The sequence below is a fragment of the Eulemur rufifrons genome, chromosome 8, assembly GCF_041146395.1.
Source record: "Eulemur rufifrons isolate Redbay chromosome 8, OSU_ERuf_1, whole genome shotgun sequence".
NCBI classification, from domain to species: Eukaryota; Metazoa; Chordata; class Mammalia; order Primates; family Lemuridae; genus Eulemur; species Eulemur rufifrons.
This window is the reverse complement of record NC_090990.1, coordinates 88,067,284-88,085,915: the sequence shown is the minus strand read 5'-3', so window position 1 is coordinate 88,085,915 and position 18,632 is coordinate 88,067,284. Positions and strand designations below refer to the sequence as shown.

Sequence of the window (18,632 nt, the reverse complement as noted above, 5' to 3'; positions counted from 1 at the left end):
AGGGGTTCTGTAGATAAAAGAAAAATTTGAAAATCAGGAGGTCAGTGTACTTCTCTCCCCAACAAGCCACACTTGGCAGCTGACTCTGTTGCTTCATGCCTCTGTTCCTCTGCGCTGCTTGTGTGAAAGTGGCTGTGTCTGTGTGTGTGTGTGTGTGTGTGTGTGTGTTCCTTTGCTCACAGTGATGATAGGAGGGGGAGGACAAATAATAAAATTTACAGGGAGATGATCTTTATGAATCCAAAACATAATTATTATGAGATTGTTAAAATTCCCCTTTTATGTGTTTGGGGGAATACTCTTGACCTAGCTTTGTGTGGGTGGGCCCCCTGGGAATTAATCAGGCATTTCCATCTCCAGCCTATATGGTAGGGTGGCATGATTGAAGCCCAAGGTTGAGAGCAGAACCATGTGGCACACCCTGGCCGAATGAAATAGGTTTGGAGGGATATTGACCAAAATAAAGGGAGTGCACGGGAAGATCTATGTGCTCCGAGTGCTGTGCAGTCACGGGCTTGCAAGGCCCTCCCTTCAAACGCTGCCCCAGAGGGTGTCTCACTGAGCGCTGCAACATCGCCTCCGGCAGACGCCGGAGTGGCATCCTGATTTGTAAGGAACGGCCGCCGAGGTGGTGGCCTTTGAGCACCAGAAGGTTCAGAAGATAACCCCTCTGCCAGCCTGACTCCAGGACTTGGTCTCGTTCCCTTCCCCTGAGTGTTAGCAAGAACAGGGAGCGTCACTCAGGACTGCGTGATTAGTGGAAAGCTGTGGCCCAAAAAGTCATGTTCAAATGGTAAGATTCCTGCCCGCAGTTGGTGGTAAATTCCAGATGGATGAAAATTTCTCTTTGGATTTGTCAATGGTTTTCCCCGCTGGGCCAGTTACTCAGATGGAAATGTTTAAGGTTATACTGAGAACAGCCTTAATTATGTGTGATGTATTACACTAGGCACTTTACATAGTTAGCTAACCTAATTCTTACAACCACCCTGGGGGGTTAAGTGATGTCTTCTCCATTATACAAAGGAGGAATCTGAGGCTTAAAATTTATAATAATTGGTGGAGCTAGTTTTAGAATCTACCTGTGATTGATTTTTAGATGTGAGACAAGAAGAAACCAGATGCCACCCTGCACTGCTAAAAAAAAATGGCCTGAAAGCAGCTTTATGTGTAGCAGATTTCCCTTAACACATAAACTCTCTCCCCTATTTCTGTAGCTGCTATCTCCCTCTCTCTCTCTCTCTCTCTCTCTCAAACACACACACACACACACACACACACACTTACAATCAATCACAAAGACTTATTTCTTCAAACTGTTTGCTAAGCCAGAAGCAATTGGATCACTTAAAAGGATGCACTGGTCATCCCAGTTCCCTTTTTGTCTCCCCTTAAACACTGATCACAGCAATGTGCAATCTGTCCCTTCACTGCTGAGTGATGATGTCTGTAAGTGCTTAATACACCTGAATGAATGAATGAGTGATGAATGGTGGTAGCAGAAGAGGCAGTGGCTCTGGGAAGAGCCTGCCTGTCTGCCCACAGCCATCCCTGTTCCTCTCTTCCCAGGGTGGCATGATCGCTCTGCTGCTGTCCATCTTGTGCCTGGTGATGATCCTGTACACTCGTCGGCGCTGGTGCAAACGCCGCCGGGTCCCCCAGCCCCAGAAAAGCGCCAGCGCCGAGGCAGCCAATGAGATTCACTACATCCCTTCTGTGCTGATCGGCGGGCATGGGCGGGAGAGTCTGCGCAATGCCCGCGTGCAGGGCCACAACTCCAGCGGCACCCTGAGCATCCGGGAGACACCCATCCTGGATGGCTATGAGTACGACATCACTGACCTGCGCCACCACCTGCAGCGGGAGTGCATGAACGGAGGGGAGGACTTCGCCAGCCAGGTCACCCGCACCCTTGACTCCCTGCAGGGCTGCAATGAGAAGGCAGGGATGGACCTCACACCAGGTGGGGATGGGAGACAGGTGAGGGGTGGAGGTGGCTGTCTGGGCCTTTGTCTCAGGGAGCTGGGGAGTAGGTAGCAACAGCTGATTGTCCTGCATAGTGGGATGTACCAGAGCCCCTTTGGTGGGTAAGAATAACTTGTTTCCTGAGACAATGGGAGGTGTTTTCTAATGTTGAAAATCAGAAGAACAGTGTAAATTGAATCCCTTTCCTCTTCCAGCAGACATCGGGTGCAGAGATATGTTTATATCCAACAGAGGAGCCTTTTTGGTGTATAAAGAGCAACACTCTGGGCAATAAGCAGATAGCAAGAAAAATCAACATATGTGTACAACTGTACAACTTATCTGTATATCGTATATTTGCTTTGGCAATTTAATTCTCCTATGAAGTGGAGGGGGTAGTTTTTATGTTTGTTTGTTTGTTTTCTATGACTTCTGAGAATTGGCCCTGGGATACTTTAGTTGTGTTTTCTTGCCTGTATCCCTGTGGTGTCTACAAGGGATGTACTTCTTTAAAGACAAAATGAAGGAATGGAATCAAGGTATCAGACCTCAGATGCATTGTGTATCTGTGGAGACACTGGCTGGAAGACACTTGACCTAATCCAGCTGAACAAGATCAGGGTTAAAAAATGCAGAGAGAGAAGGACTGTTCTTTTACAGTAGCCCACCTGTCTCTCTTTCAAACCTCTGTGAAGAAGCAAATCTCCATAGATGAAAGCTTGATGGTGATTCTTCAAAGCACTGCCCAATTATCTTTAAAGAAGACATGTATGATGCTGAATGTTGCTTAAGATAGATGGACTTTCAGTGGGGCTTGAAAGAGTGGAATCACACAGAGGTTTCCATTCTGCTTGTTATCTAGAAGAGAGTCTATATGAATAGCCAATTCCTAATAAGATTTAAAGTCTGGGAACTCCTTGAGAATAGGGGAGATATATGGTGCTCAGAGGTTACCAACTCCAAATGCCTTTAGGGGGCAGACAGACAACACAAATATGTGAAGCGGGGGTCAGACAATAGGGAATGGTGTCGACTGTCATGAAAGAGAGAGGACATGTTCTGCCTGAATGCTCTCAGATTCCACTTCTTTTAAAACCCTGTGCTGACCAAAAGAAACAAATCTGCAGTCTGTATTTAGCCAAAGGATTACAAGTGGTGACCTTATCAATATAGAATTAATTGAACTGGATTTTTGGTTGTAATCCCTGACTTCACTGCTTCTCTTATAACTTTGCAGTCCCCTAGAACCAAAGAGGAGTATTTGGCAGTTTCTTCCTGCCGGTCTCTCACTTTGCAGGTTCCTTATTTCAATTCTGTGAAGCCTCATCTATTGGGTTCATGCTGATTTTCTTGCTCTCACTTTCTCTGTTTTTTTTTTTTTTTTTTTTTCTCTTAAAGTCTTTGCCTTGACTTTTCCTTATGCAGGCAGTGACAATGCCAAGCTGTCGCTGATGAACAAGTATAAAGATAACATTATTGCCACCAGCCCAGTGGACTCCAACCACCAACAGGCCACCCTGCTCTCTCACACCTCCAGCAGTCAGAGAAAGCGGATCAACAACAAAGCAAGAGGTATGCATGTCTGATGTAGGGCTTGCCGGTGGATTCCTTAATATTGGCAGAGACGGGGCCATTAATACCCTTTACTCACACTCTCATGCATGGCTAGAGGGGCTATCCCCTGGCACAGTCTTCCTGCAGGCCAGTTAAATGCTACTTACCAAAAAATTTAAATGTGTAAACCTTTTGACCAAGTAATTTCACCAACAAGAATTTATCCTTAGGAAATAATTGGACAAGTGCGCAAAGAAGTGTGTAAAAGGCTGTTCATCACAACATTGCTTAAACAAGCGAAAAATTGGAAATAGCTTAAATGTCCATCAACAGGGAATTGGTTAACTACCTGGCACATCTGTCTACTGTCCAGTGGCTCACCGTGCAGCCATTTGAAATGATAATATAGATCTATATTTGTTAATATGGAAACTTGCCCACCCATCTATTAAATGAGAAAAAAATGAGGTTATAAAATAGAAGGTACAGTATAATGTCATTTTAAAGGGGGATTAAAAAACCTTTACCTGTTTCTGTATCAGAAAAAGACAGGGAGTATATATATCAAATATTAGAAGATTTTTTCTCAGATTTAGGGGATTCAAAGGACATCAGGATTGTTCCCTTACCACATTTCTATGTATTTTCTTTATTCTCTTCTTTTTGCATTAAATATGTATCTTAATTCTAGAACCCCCCCAAAATTCATAGAAATGTAATATTCTGCACCTCTTAAAACGTAATTTAAACCTCATATTAACAGAATCATAACCTGTAATGAAGGAAATTTACCTTTCTTCCTTTTCCAGCCACCCTCCCTGGGGGTCCCCTTGGGTCAGTAGGTGCGAGAAATGGCCCTAGTCAGTGGGAGGTGGCTGGGGGGGCAGGGCTCCAGTGATTGTTGTCGTAAGGGTCTACTTTTCAAACAAATTGTATGTGATGTGGTCCCACTCCCCTTGGCTGCTTCCCCTAGATTGCCAGTTTACTTGCTCCCATTTTTATCGAGTTTTCTGTTGAACTTGCCTGATGATTTGGTGTCATGAAGACAACACTGAAAATGCTGTCTTGGCCGTGCTCCTTCCCATTACAGCTGGTTCTGCCTTCTTGAACCCTGAAGGGGACTCTAGCACAGAGGCAGAAAACGACCCCCAGCTGACCTTTTACACAGACCCCTCAAGGAGCCGGAGGCGCAGCAGAGGTAGGAAGGACAATGGGGCAGAGGGGGTGATGGGGGTCCGGGGACGGGGAGTTGGGGAGCAGTGGAGGTGGTGGATGCGGTAGGAGGCTCTGTGGACCAAAGCCAGTTTCTGCAGGAAGAATTCTTGGACCACACCTGGTGTTTCCTCCTAAGGAAGACAGAAGAGCCTAGAGTGGAAATCTTCAGAGAATCATCTCTCCCAGATAATGGCACTCTCAAACAAGTTTCCAAGTTGTTTGAAAGGCTATTTCTTGGTCAGAAGATTCTCAATTCCTTCTGAAAGCCTCGAGAGTCATATTTTGCTGTTTAGACAAAGGAAATAAAGTTGATAAAGTATGTCATATGTGGAAAAAATGGATAGTGTATGTACCCCTTGCCTTCTCAGCCACATGGGCCTTGGGATTGAGCTAGGCAAGGATGGGGCAGGTAGTTGGGGGATGATCTATGGCCTGAAAATGTGTGCAATGGTCTTTGATCTCTACACCCCTGCCTGGTAGAACTACAGGACCCTAAGCCTCCAAGTCTCCTCTTTCCTCCCGGCAGGGCTCAGGTAGCTAGTCTATCCTCCTCAGCATTGGCAGAGCTATCCTTCTGAACAGCTACTATCTGGGCCTCTCCGCTCTCCTGTCCAGTGGCTTCAGGTGTAGCTATGGCAACTGCAGCTGCCACCACTGATGATTTTGCTGGTATCACCATCATCACAGAGGAAGTTCTGAGTTCACGCACCAATTGGCTTCACCAGTTACTTGCTATGTGATACTGGATTAGGACAACAAATTCTCTGAGCCTAATTCTTTCACACATTAAGTGAGTTAACAATAGCTCATGCATAGGGCTACATTAGGATTAAATTATATTAAAATGTGCCTTTTTAGGTGACTGCTAAAGCGCTGTGAAATTCCCACCATTGTTGCTGTTAGAACTCTCCATGGTGCAGCCTCAGGTTTCTACAGTGCCCTGTCTAGAAGAATTTTGGACAGAGTCCCTTAAGACATAATGTAGGATATCTGAGTGGCATCACCTTATACTACATTCAATAGCATTTCCCTCAACCAACAGTCAGCCAATGCCCCCCAAAAGACATATGCCTTTTGGCTGTCTCCTACCCCCACTTGAGTTCCCTTCATACCAATGTGTTCTTCCCAGAAACTGGAAGAAGCCCTTTTAGTTGTAAATCCCAGTTTCTACAGGCTTCACTGCTATCAGTATAATAAAAGTTCTTTCCACCATCTTTCCCAAGAGATCAGTGGGGCTCTGGGTATTCTGATGTCTGATGCCCCAGTTTTCCTGAAGTGAGATGTGGATTAGGGTCTCCCCATCTCCTCTGATACACATTTCATGTTTATAAATAGCAGGTACTCAACCTAGGCCCAGCCAACCTAGGCCTGATCAAAGCAGGATGTCTCCTGCTTTAATAAAGTCTTGTTTGAAAAAAATCCATGGTAAGGAATTAGAATGAGTTTCTTTACCTCATGAAACTGTTTCTTTTAAATACCAAGCTTTCCTAATGCATCGACCGTTTACTGCTATTAACCAGACTAGAAGCTTCTTAGGGATAGGGCCTTGCTTGCCTAATTTATTTTTCCAAAGTGCCTAGCAAAGGATTTTGCCTATAGCAGATGCTTGTGTTTGTTAAAGTGGACTGGATGATGGATATATCCCTCAGACCAGCAAAAATATTTTATAACCCCCCTGCTATGGGTAAGGCTTTGTAATAAGTTGGTAGAAACATGGAAACATGGCACAGTGATAAGCCTTAATTTAATAATATAAATAAAGTAAATTGAGTACTCAGAAGAGAGACCAGATGATTCTACCTGACAGCAATAGGAAGCACAAAAAAAAAAAAAAAGAAAAAAAGAAAAAAAAAAAGAAAAGAATTAGAAATTGGTTACGTATAAGGTATAGGATTTCTTGAAAGAGAAATCTAGGCATTTCAGTAAAGGGAAATAGCACATGCCAAGCCTTGAATGCTTAAAAGAACATGGTATTCTCAAGGAAGTAAAAGTGGTTGAGCGTGGCAGCTGTCATCCAGAATATAAGTACCTAAGCACCCAGAGATGGTAGGGGTGCGGCTAGAGAATGGGCTAGCTAGTGAGGGTCACACACAGGCCACTTGTCTGAGTTTGCCCTTGCTTCTGTGGGTGGAAAGGAACCACTGGAGGTTCAGAAGCCTGATGGAAATGCTGGATTATGGGGTGATGATGCAGAAAGACCACAGAGACAGGAATATCAGTACCAAGTCATTGCAATCACAGGGCGACAATTGTCCGTAAAGAGTGAGGACACTGTGATAAGAGCTGTAACAGCAGGGTGCATGGAGGACTAGAAGAACACCAACCAATGAGTGAGAATCTGTTCTTGAAGGTTTCAGGGAAGTGTTTACAGGGAGATGTTGTCTGAGCTCAGACGTGAAGAGTAGGTGTATACCAGGCTGACAAGGTGACAAAATGGCCTTCTGTGGTAGAGGAAATAATATGTGCAAAGTCACTGAGACATAAACGATGATGGTCTAGTCAGGGAGCAGTAAAATGTTTACTAGAATGAAGCTTAGGGTGCAAGCTTGTGGGTTGTGTAGGAAATAAGGCTGGAAGATCAGCAGAGGCCAGAATGGACATGGCCTTCACTGCAAGGGACTTGGACCTGATGCTTCATTGGAGTCACTAAAGCTTTCAAAGAGAGTTTTCCTTGTCTACTCTGCTTCATGAAGGGTCCCTCTGGGGCAGCATGCAGGGCAGGTGAGCGTGGGCAAGGTTGAGGCAGGGAGACAGGTGGGTGGCAGCTGCTATAGTCCAGGTGTGAGATGACAGGGGTTAGGTATGGATGGAGAAAATGGAGGCCAGAGAAACTTTGGACACAAAATGAAAAAATGTGGCAGCGTCAGTGGAGGGTTGGTGCAGAGGCTGTGTGGCCTGTGAACAAGAAGGAAGAGTTAGGCATGGTGGAGTTTTCTGACTTGAGAAACCAGATAGGTGGCAGGGCCATGGAAGTAGGAGGGGAGCCAGGTTCAAGAGAAGGTGGCCAGGCCAGTTTTGGATATGTTGCATCTGAATGCCTGAGGGATGTTCTGGTGGTGAATTTGCTGCTGAGGCCTGGGCTGGGCTGGAGATCCGTACGTGTGGGGAGATAGACTCCATTGTGAAAAGATAGTAGCATGCATAGAATATTCCCAGGTAGCAAAGAGAGAGGACTCAGAGGCTACCTTCTGTCCTCCAGTCTCTCTCCCAGCTAATGCCAACACACCCCCTCATAGGGCCCTGCTCCCTTAAAGGAGGGGTGCAGCCATGAACCAAAAGTTCATTCATATGCTCCTGAGAACAGGAGTTACAAAGGCTCCACTGGGCCCAAAGACTGAACAGTGCCCAGTTCTGTGGGCCTCAGTCCAACTGCACCTGCGTTCTGGTCCCAGCACCACTCATGGGAGTGGCTGCTTGGCCCTAGACCCTGCAGCCTCTCTAACCCTCTGGGAGAGCTGCCTTCTAAGGTTGGGGTCATTGTTCTATGGTGTGAGCCTTGTAATACCCCGAGCACTGGTGCCTGACACAGTCACCACTTCATACGTGTTGACTATCACAGTGAGCTTCATCTCGGAGACTTATTTTCCTCATCTCTAAAGTGGTTAGTTACTGGACAGACTCATTGGTTTATTGTAAAGAAACAAGTATTAAAAATAAAACAATGTATGTAAAACACTTAGCATAGTGCCTGCCATAATGGGTGCCTTTTAGTATTATTGGCAATAAATATTAACAGAAGCCACATATTTTGTTGCCTTGCTTTCTTAAGCATCTGTTCTGCAGGTCCTTCTGATGACTATCATTTTAAACTCTCCACCACAAAAACAAACAAACAAACAAAAAACTAAATAGCCAAACGAAAAACACCCCAAACCCCAAAACAGACAAACAAACAAGCCCTTCCCTCCCTGTCCCAGTCTCCGCTTTCCTGGGAGTACTCCCCATTCCCCAGCAGCGCCTATTTCCTCCAGAGATTGCGGGACTCCAGCGTTTTCTGGGGTGACAACACCATCTACTCATGCAGAGCAGACATTCCCTGTTTCTCATTGCAGGCCCCACAGAGTAAGAGGCAGATGGTAGGGCTCTCTCACATAGAGCAGGCAGGAGCTCTTCCAGCTCAGGAAGGTCTTCCTGGCACGGTGTTTTGCGTCCTGGGAGTGTGAGCGGGCACCCTGGGGAGAGCACCCTCTGTGCACAGCCATGGGAAGCTCAGCGTGGGCTAAAGCGTTCCCACCACCCTTGGCAAGAGCTGGGCACTCAGTAAGGCAATGGGAGGGAGAGGATGCCCCCAACCATGATTTCTCTTGTGAACCTGGCCCAGGAAGAGTAACAGTGATCAACAGACCATTGTTGACCCCAAAGGCCATCAGTTGGCCAAATCCTCTCTGACTCCAACTGATGACATGGTGCCCATGAGGATGAAGGTTGCTGAGGTCAAACAGCCAGAGACATTTGCCACCCTGGGCTAAATCTGCCAACTGCCTCCCCTGTTTGCCGGGTTGGGCAACAAAAGGTCAAGTTGGACTCTCAATGCCAAGATTTTTACCGCCATGTGTCTTGCTTATGTTTTGCTTTCAGTGGGTTCTCCCCGAAGTCCTGTGAATAAGACCACCTTGACCCTGATCAGCATCACCAGCTGTGTGATTGGCCTTGTGTGCTCCTCTCATGTCAGCTGCCCTCTTGTTGTCAAGATCACCCTGCATGTCCCTGAGCACCTGATCGCTGATGGTGAGCCCCTTCTTCTGAGGATGCGACCTCCTCTAGAAAGGAAGGTGTTCAGGTTGGGCAAAGGTTAGAAAGCCAGTGGTCACTTTGCCTGTTACTATAGTTACAGGGAAACTAAATTCAAATACATAAGGTTTAGGACAAGATCAAATGGCCCACAGATGAACTCAGAAAGCAGGTTAAAAAATAAGCTGAAGAGATCACCTCCTCTTCTCTGTGCCCACTCTCATCCTTGTTCATTTTTAAATAATTTCCTGTCTTTGTAGAGAAATGCAGAGCATACTGGCTACAGGTAGGTAGACACCAAGATTCTCTTAGTCTTTGGGAAGGGAAAAGCTACGTGGAGTAGTAGAGGTGTTTAAGGATTAGCCATGCTTCAGTTTGGTATGCCCGGGTGAGAAATTCCTAATTGCAGTAACTTGGTATAAGCCTAGAACTCAGAAGTAATAATTTACTTTCATCCAGGGGGACCCCAATATAATGAGGGAGTAATATAGGTTCTGAGAGTCCCTGAATCATTTAAGCTCAGAGCACCTAATTGACTTGTTAATGTCTGTTCTCTCTGTTGCTGTAGGACTGAAAACAGGTGGGCACTGCACATGCAGCCTTAGAGGGCCTGCTCTTCTTAGAGCACGTGGGGACAGGCAGTGGGGGGTGGGCTGCTCCTTGGATGAGTGCCAGTGCCTGTGGCTGGGTCTGATGGAGCCATGCCATGCTATGGCCACCACAGAGCCACTCTGTCCCTGTGTCCCTTAAGAACACCCTGCAGAAATTGGATGTGGGGACAGGGTAGCTGGGGGCCTAACGTTCCTGGTCTCACAGCAGTTCAGGTGATGGCCAAGCCTCCAGCTGATCCCTCATTCTGGGGCTAATGACAGGCAAGGACTGGTGGGAGTAATGATCTTGGGTTGGGACTAATCCTCGGACTGGGATTTCCTCTGTTTTCAGTGACTTGTGCACGTGTGCTGTCTGTGCACACACAGGCATGCTTCCTCTCTCTCCCCCTGCAGGGAGCCGCTTCATCTTGCTGGAGGGGAGTCAGCTGGATGCCAGCGACTGGCTGAACCCTGCCCAGGTGGTTCTCTTCTCTCAGCAGAACTCCAGTGGGCCCTGGGCCATGGACCTCTGTGCCCGGAGGCTCCTGGACCCCTGCGAACACCAATGTGACCCCGAAACTGGTAGGCGGGAGCACCGGGCAGCGGGTAACTGTCAGAGAGATCATGCCTCTTGCAATCACTCCCTTGAAGCTCAGACCATCCCTCCCAATTCCACCGTCCCATTGCCATCTCGAGCCTCGGCCATGCAGGCGAGGCCTTATTGGCCAACACTGTGTGCTCATTTTCTGGCAGAAGCCTTGGAAGGATCCTAACTGTAGCCCCAAGTCAGAAACACTGGTTTAGGATGACCTCCCTCCATAGCCCATTTGTCATCCATTTTGGATATATAGCTACTGGGGCTAGACATTTTATGGTTATAAAATTAATGCATGTTTATTGTAGAAAATTTGGAAAATTTAGAAAAGCTTATAGAAGAAAATGATACTAATCTATATTTCTAGCTCCTGGATAAATCACTTTTAAAATTTTAGTATCATCCCTTTGAATCTCTTTTTTATGCATGATGTTTAGAGGCTTCCTGAAGCATACCAAGTCTAGTAGACTTTTCCTGCTTTTTTCACCTAACATTCTATCATGAGAGTTTTTCAGAATCATTAAATAATCCTCAACAACATAATTTTAATGGCCTTTTGTTATTCCATTGGATGTCTATATCGTAGCTCATTTAAACAGTCCCCTGTTATTTGACATTTAGGGTGCTTTAACGTTTTAATTTCTATAAATACTATTAAAATAAACATCTTTACACATAAATGCAGAGCACATTTGAAGTTATTCGGATAGATCTTAGAGAGAGATTACTGAGTCAAAGAGTACGAACATCTTTAAGTCTATTACACTACCAAATGGGGCTGGGCTTCTCTGAATGAGGGTCTAAATTCAGATATGGCATGAATTAGAGCGCTCACATTGCTCCTCAGGTTCCAATATATCCAGGAGTACAGATCTCTTATTTCAAGTTGCTTTGCACTTTCATTGTAGAAGGGGTTTGTCTACAGTAGTCTCTACAATGACCAGTTTCCAGTAAATTGAGTACCACAGAGACTTCCCAGAGGAGTAGCATGACGTCTCAGAGCAAAGAAAAGAGATGAAGTGGTATCTAAGACCCCCAAGCAAAATGTTGCCAGAGTTAGAGGCTAACTCCTCAAGATTTTTGTATGTGATGTGCAGCCCCCCTTCCCAACACACACACACACACACACACACACGGGCACACACACACACACACACACCCCCCTTCTTCAGGCACCAAGGTAGAGGGATCTTACTAGAGGATGAGTCCTTACTTCTGTTATAATCCTTTACTAAATCTGTTTGTGAGAGTAACAGGTAACTGCAACATCTACAGTTCACCTTCTTAGGTCTTAAATTTGTTTTATGTGGGCTCATCACAGAGATTCTCAGCCCCCATATGGAGGAGAAAGTACAACATTTTAAACATCTGATGTCTAAGACTGTGCTTGCTTACTTGCTCCTCCCACACTGCCAGGCAAACACCAAACAGATGGGCTGTGCACCGTGCCTAAAAGCTAGTTTGTTCAAGATAAATTAAAAAGAGCTAATCTCAGAGGTGAGGGCTCTCCATGCAACTGAGTTGGTCTCTTTTACCCTACCTCTTCAACTGGCTTGGATTAGAAGAATTTGGGACAATCTCAGTTGTTAAACTCACTTCTGAGAGAAGCATGATCTCCAGAGGACCTTGGATGCTTCCACTTGGGTTTAAAGAACAGAAAATGCCTCCAATTCCATGTGGAAAGAAGGGATTGGTGTTATATGCTGTAAGAGGTCTTAGTGATAAACTGCCTCCTTACTTTCAATTAGCATTTAAATTCCTCGAGAAATTACATGACTTGTCCAAAGTCCCGCAGCTACTAAAGCAGAGTCTATGTTCTATCTGTTATGAAATCAGAGCAAAGGTGGGATTACAAAAGATTGCCTCATTCCTCCAGACATATCAGATCCAACGTATTTGTCACTCAAAACTATTTAAGCACCAACCATTACTAAACGCTGCTGTCCCATGTGCTGGGAAGCTGCTTGTCGACAGCGATGCTCTCCCATCAACTCTTCAGTCCCTTCCAGATGTCTCATCTCTGATCCTTGGTGAAAATGACTTTGGAAAGCCCCTCCCCTGCTAATGGCCTCCCAGGGTCCGTGACAGCTAATGAATTTCCAAGTGGAAAGCCACAGAGGAAGACTGAAAATAAGAACTCAGACCCCACAACAAAACTAAGGTGCAACGTCTACATTTTGGGTAACAGCTGAGAAACAATGCTGTAAATACTTTTATTTTCATGAATGCTGGAATTGGAAAGCCCTCCCCCTGCTTCCTTCAGCACAAGGGATGATGTGGTCATCCCACACACTCATCAGTGAGGAACTTTATCGCCTCCCACACTCCATCCTAGAGCCTTTCTCCAAAGAGCTGAGTGTGGGAATTGGCTTCAAGTCAAGTCGACATTATTTTTGCAATCCTCCAGCTAGCTTCCTTGGAAATGTCATAGTGTTGGGACACGTACTTTCCCAGCCACGCTGAGGGGTCTGCCCATATGGATGTGTGGAGCTGTGCAAGTGCACTTGTATACTTTTACACACACACACACCCGTGCAAGTGCATAAACACACAAGCAACACACAAACACAGATGCTCAGTCACCACAAAGGAGTTGCCTCTGGTGCGGGTGGAGCCCTCCTCGGGCACCCTTCCTAAGACCTTCCCAAAGCTGAGCACGCATTTACCTGTCACCTGTACAACACTCCTGAACACCAGGTATAGGAGACAGAATAATGGACTCGCAAAGGTGTCCACATTCTAATCTCCAGAACCCGTGAGTGTGTCATGTTACCTGGCAAAGGAGAATTAAGATTGTGTGTGGAATGGAGGTTGCTAAACAACTGGCTTTAAAATAGGAAGATTATCTGGGTGGATTATCTGGATGGTACCAATGTAATCATAAGGATTCTTAAAGTGGAAGAGGGAGACATAAGAGGAGGTCAGAGTGGTGGGATGTGCAAAGGACTCAGCCAGCTATTACAGGATTTGGGTGTAGGGGAAGACGGCACGAGCCCAGGAATGTGGGCAGCTTCTAGAAGCTGGAAGAGGCAAGGAAACAGATTCTCCCTTGGCGCCGCCGCAAAGGGACACACAGCCCTACAGACACCTTGCTTTCAGCCCTGTGAAAACCATGTCAGACTTCTGGCCTACAGAACTGTAAGATAAATTTATGCTGTTTTAAATCATTAAGTTTTGGTTATTTTTTTTAACTGCAGCAATAGAAAACTAACACACTAAGGAAGGAAAGAAAAGAGAAAGAGAGAAAGAACAAGCATTGTTATGCTCCCTCTTCACATCTCCCGGCCCAATTTACGGACCTTCTAAAGATATGTCAGGAAGCTGTGGAAGAACTGGAGCTGGAGGAAACCTGCCGATCTGTTTTCCATTCCAGCCTCCCTCTCCATTTATATTCTAGCAACGTGCTACCTGGGAGGGATGTAATGTACCTAAAGCTCCTAGCCTAATGCCTGGAATATAGTAAGCACTAGCAAATGTTCTTCTGATCATCAAGGGTCCGCAGACTTTCTGATTTGAATTTGGATGTACCTGAGGAACGGCAGGCTTGAACTCCAGGGTTGATCTGCCCTTTCCAACCTTTCACTGAACTCCGTGACCCTCTTCTAACAGTTCTGGACCTGTGATGAGCTGTGTCCTAGCATTTGGTGGTGTGGAAACTCAAGATGCACGTGGGTTAGGTTCCCCCGCTGACAGTTGCAGAAAGCGTCCTGTGCTCCAGCTCCACACCGCCCTTTCAGGCAGGGAAACCAGGGGGAAATGTGTGGGAAAATGGTTTTCAGTGTAAATAAGGATGAGGGATATTTATTGAGAGTTCACTATGTGTCAAGCACTGAGCTTTACTTAAATTATGTAATTGAAGCTTCACAGTAACACTGTGAAGTCCACACTACATTTATCCCCATTTTACAGAGATGTTGGCAAATTTGCCCAAGGTCACTTGCCTCGTTAATGGCCAAGCTGGACTCCACACTCAGGCTGCCTAACTCAAAACTCCCACTCCTGATCACTACGGAAGTCCACCCCACTGCTCAATCTTCAGGAAGGGAACGGGCTGGAAGGCTTAGAATTACTCTGCTTCCGAGTGGCTGTGGCAGAGCCCCAGCCCTCTGATGAAGCCCTTTGCCAACTACACACTGACGTTCTCTCCCAGGCCCTCCCAGGTTTGTAGCCGCAGGTGTCTCTGGTCAAGTTGGGCCAACAGCACACATTAAGGCCTTATGGCTTAGAGCCCCACCGGACCCAGCCAGAGGCTGACTTTTCCTTTACTTTCTAAGGGATTTTGTTGTGGTTGTATGAGTATGTGATTGTTTTGTCTTTTGATGGCAACACAGACTGCCTGGTTTCAGCAACTTTTCTCTCCACTATTCCTGGCCTTTGTTCTGCCGTATGGACAGCTGCGGAGGCCCCACACACCTGCCTCATTTCACGGCCCTAGTCCTGGCCACAGACCCTCATTGCCCTTTTCAAGATATGTAGCTTTTATGGTGCTGCAAGGAACACAGGCTTCCAAGCTAAATTAAGTTTTAATCTCCATCCAAGATGTTCACTGAGATCCCTTCTGTCCTAGGTCTTTCCATCGGCCGGAGCCAGCTGTGGGGACATGTGTGAACCTGTTGCGGGGCATTAGACCCGCGTTCTGACTCAATTTAGCCCTCTTCCCCTTTGTCTGTCCCTCAACCGCTGCCTCTCTCTCTAATCTTCCCTGGGTTTTTGAACCTGATTTGGCAAGGTAACTCAGTCCTCATTCAGTTCCTGCCACCTGGATTGCCCACTCATTCCAGACTCACTTTGTGACTCTATTTCAGCCCCTTCCTTCAGGATATACTTTTGGCACCTGTCCTCTGTCTCCCCTCCCAGAGTCACAGGGGCTGTTGGACTCTAGACCTGACTTTTGCCTGATGTCTCCACAGGGGAGAGAGACCAGCAGTTAGATACTACCTGAGTCCAGATGTCTTACAAAGATTTCCCTTTTTAGATGGAGCACACCCAATTCCATTTAGTCAAAGCCAGCCACTCCCTGAAGTGTAGAGGTGACTCCGGGTTTTTAGCCTCGACCTGCATTTACCTTATGAAGAACGTGTAATGAGCCCAGTCGTGTCTGAGGAGCCCTAGTTTCAGGGTCTTTAATACTTGGATGAGATCTGCGCCTTGGTCCCTCAGCTACTAAACGGGGAATGACCAAAGGCATTACCCATTATACGAAGTACCTCGGGGCACCAAGCACAAATCAAGTGTGGCCGTCTTGAGACCCTGCACGGACCACCTTTCAGGGGCTCTTCTCTCTGGCAGTGCAGCTGCCCACGTGCCTCCTGCAGGGCACACTGTGTCCTGGCCGGGACTCCTCTGTGCCACGACACGTCGTCTCTCCGTTGGGTTCCTGTGTGCGCCACCACAGAGTCTGCGCCTCGTGTGTTCCCGCCATCTGTCACAGCAGATGCAGAGACTGTAACACTTCTAGCTTAGGAGGGCATCCAACACCCTTGTGGGGTCTTTAAAATTCACAGCTAACAGTCGGAGCCTGTGCTTGCATGAAACCCCTCTTAAAGTCAAGATTTAGCAGTTGGTTACCATAGCAACTTTCCTCATCAAGTCTGAGCTCCTTTCAGGGTAGATGGCCAACTGGTTTCGTGGAGGAACACAGATAAAGGGAGTTTGGTGGATTCCGGAAGTGAGGATGCTTTGAGAGGCAAATTTTTGGATATTCTCGAACCCAAGCATGATGTGTTTGAAAATTTCTCTGTTTCACGGACTTTGGGCTGCGTGTGCCATTTTGTGGAGAAAAGCTGTATGTGTTGTTGGCAGTGTGTCCCCACATGGTACTGAATGATGGGGCCTCGCAAGGCCAGAATGACTGAGAAGGCAGTTTGGGAAGGCAAATGCACCATGCAAAGGGCAGGTAGTGCCAGCATTAGGAAATAAGGCTCCGCTTGAACTCTTTGAGTTGTTACAGCATTTATTTTCACGTTTTGTGGTAACTTGCTATCAAATGTGGAAGAGGACTCCCTTTTTGGTCATTCCTTAATTCTAGGCAAGGTGTCCAGCCGAAACCATTTTACGAGACCACGTGATGGTTTTGCCAACCTCCTGAGTTTGCTTACTGCTTTTTAAAATATCTTGCCCTTGGCTATTTTCCCATAAGGACAATCAGGAGAATATCTTCTAAGGGAGAAGTATATCTGAGCCCTGGACCTATTAATTGACTTAGATATCTGCATCCTGAGAGCGGGGCGGGTGGTGTTATCTGTACATTTAGGGCAAACTCTCTAATTAATTAATTTATTTTCCATTACCCAGTATTTGTCAAAGGCCTGCTCCTAGTGGGTAGCTGATAGTCTGCCCTGTGTAACTGGCAGTCTGGGGTCCAGGCGTTCTTTGGAACTGAGAAGGTATGAAGTCAGGCTCCTAGCACGTCCTTCTCTTGCCTTCCTGTACTTGCCTTTTTTACCTTTCCTTTTATCAGAGAAACAGCCTTCATCCGCAAGCCATATCAGCTGCCTAATTTCAAGCTGTGTCTTTCTATGTTTGACTCAGAGCTCCCTGACCACTTCTAGATATAACTCAGCACCACAGAAACCAGTAAATTTGAATCTACTGTGGATCTAGTCCCTGCGGATGCCAGAATTCCCATGCAGGAGACAATATCCTGATCTAATGCTCCCTTAATTTTTCATAAATTAAGAAGTTACTCATTTCACTCCACTCCTTAGCACACTGAGCTGAGCAGGTTGGGGAATGAACATGGGTGTACCTGGTCAGTGAGGCTCTGAGGGACAGTAACTTGCAGGTCAGTCTTGAAATGAGTGGTTAAGCCAAGATGCTAAAACAAACCCCTTGCTCAAACCCTATCCAATCTTAACTGTGAGGCCCCTTCATTTTTATTGGGTTGTATTTTCAGAAAGAGAAAACAGTACCTAAAGCTATTATTCTATATCCTTTCTAAGTGTCTCTTCTGTGAAAGAGAAAGCAATGGTATGTCCATGGTCTCCTTAGGCGTGGCACCTTTGTGATTTACAAATTTCAGTAAGTCACATTCTGTTTTTTCACTAGTTATAAATTAAATAATCAGATATTAAAAGAGTAAAAGCCAGTGCTTTAATGTAACTGGACCTAGTAGTCTGGGGATATATATAGCACTGCATGAGGAAGCAGCAACCATATTCTTCAGGATCAGTACTAAATAGACCAGTGATTCTTAACCTTTTAGGGATCTTGAATTTGCTTGTAAATTAGATGAATTTTATCAAACCCTCCTTCAGAAAAATGCATATGCACATATGTACAATTTTATATGCAATTCTAGAGGGTTCATGGACCTCTTGGCATACCAATGGAGTAACCAATGACAATGAAGCATAATAATATCCTAAATGATTGTAGAATTGTAGAGATGCTTCTGTTTACCAGCTCCACAATAATTAGCCATTTTCACTTAAAAGCTAAAACCCATAGTTCCTATAAAACAGTAATAGGTGTTAGTGGCTTCCTCTAAAGATAGCAGCTGTTCTGTGGGCCAGCAGCATGGCCTGGTGGGTAAAACAGACACACAGAGTTTCAAATATTAACTCTGCCACTTGCAAGCTATGAACAAGTCCTTCAAGTTTTCCAAACCTTACCTTTCCTCATCAGCATGACATAGTCATAATACCTACTTTTCAAGGTTCCTAGAATTATGAAATAACTCACTTATGCAGTCTGTAAACATTATTGATGACCTGGTGTGTGCCTTGTAGTATATTGGGCATTGAGAAAATAGAGATGAAAAAGTCACGTCCTTCAAAGAATTTTTGGACTTTGTGCTTACAGACTACATACAATAGGTGCTTTCTAAAGATTCGTTTCCTCCTCTAGTGAAAATGATCATATCTCGGAAAATGGAGAGTCTGGTGGTTGGGTTCACCATGTAGGTGGTGGAGAGGGGAGTGGATGATGTAATGGGACTTACTGTCTCATTCGTGCCACTAGCAGGGTCTGAATTCAATCTG

The 18,632-nt window shown here is 45.8% G+C and overlaps 1 protein-coding gene across 2 annotated transcripts in view; it reads left to right on the top strand.

The window, feature by feature from the left end:
* The window catches only part of ASTN1 (astrotactin 1), a 308,529-nt gene that overhangs the window by 131,279 nt on the left and 158,618 nt on the right, over window positions 1-18,632 (top strand). The window contains exons 3-7 of one of the 2 annotated variants that reach the window (XM_069478389.1): window positions 1,570-1,963; window positions 3,391-3,537; window positions 4,610-4,717; window positions 9,313-9,462; window positions 10,470-10,637. In XM_069478389.1, coding sequence (XP_069334490.1) covers window positions 1,570-1,963; window positions 3,391-3,537; window positions 4,610-4,717; window positions 9,313-9,462; window positions 10,470-10,637 — 967 coding nt within the window. Of the gene's footprint in view, window positions 1-1,569; window positions 1,964-3,390; window positions 3,538-4,609; window positions 4,718-9,312; window positions 9,463-10,469; window positions 10,662-18,632 lie in introns of both variants that reach the window. The other variant, XM_069478388.1, reaches the window with a different exon arrangement.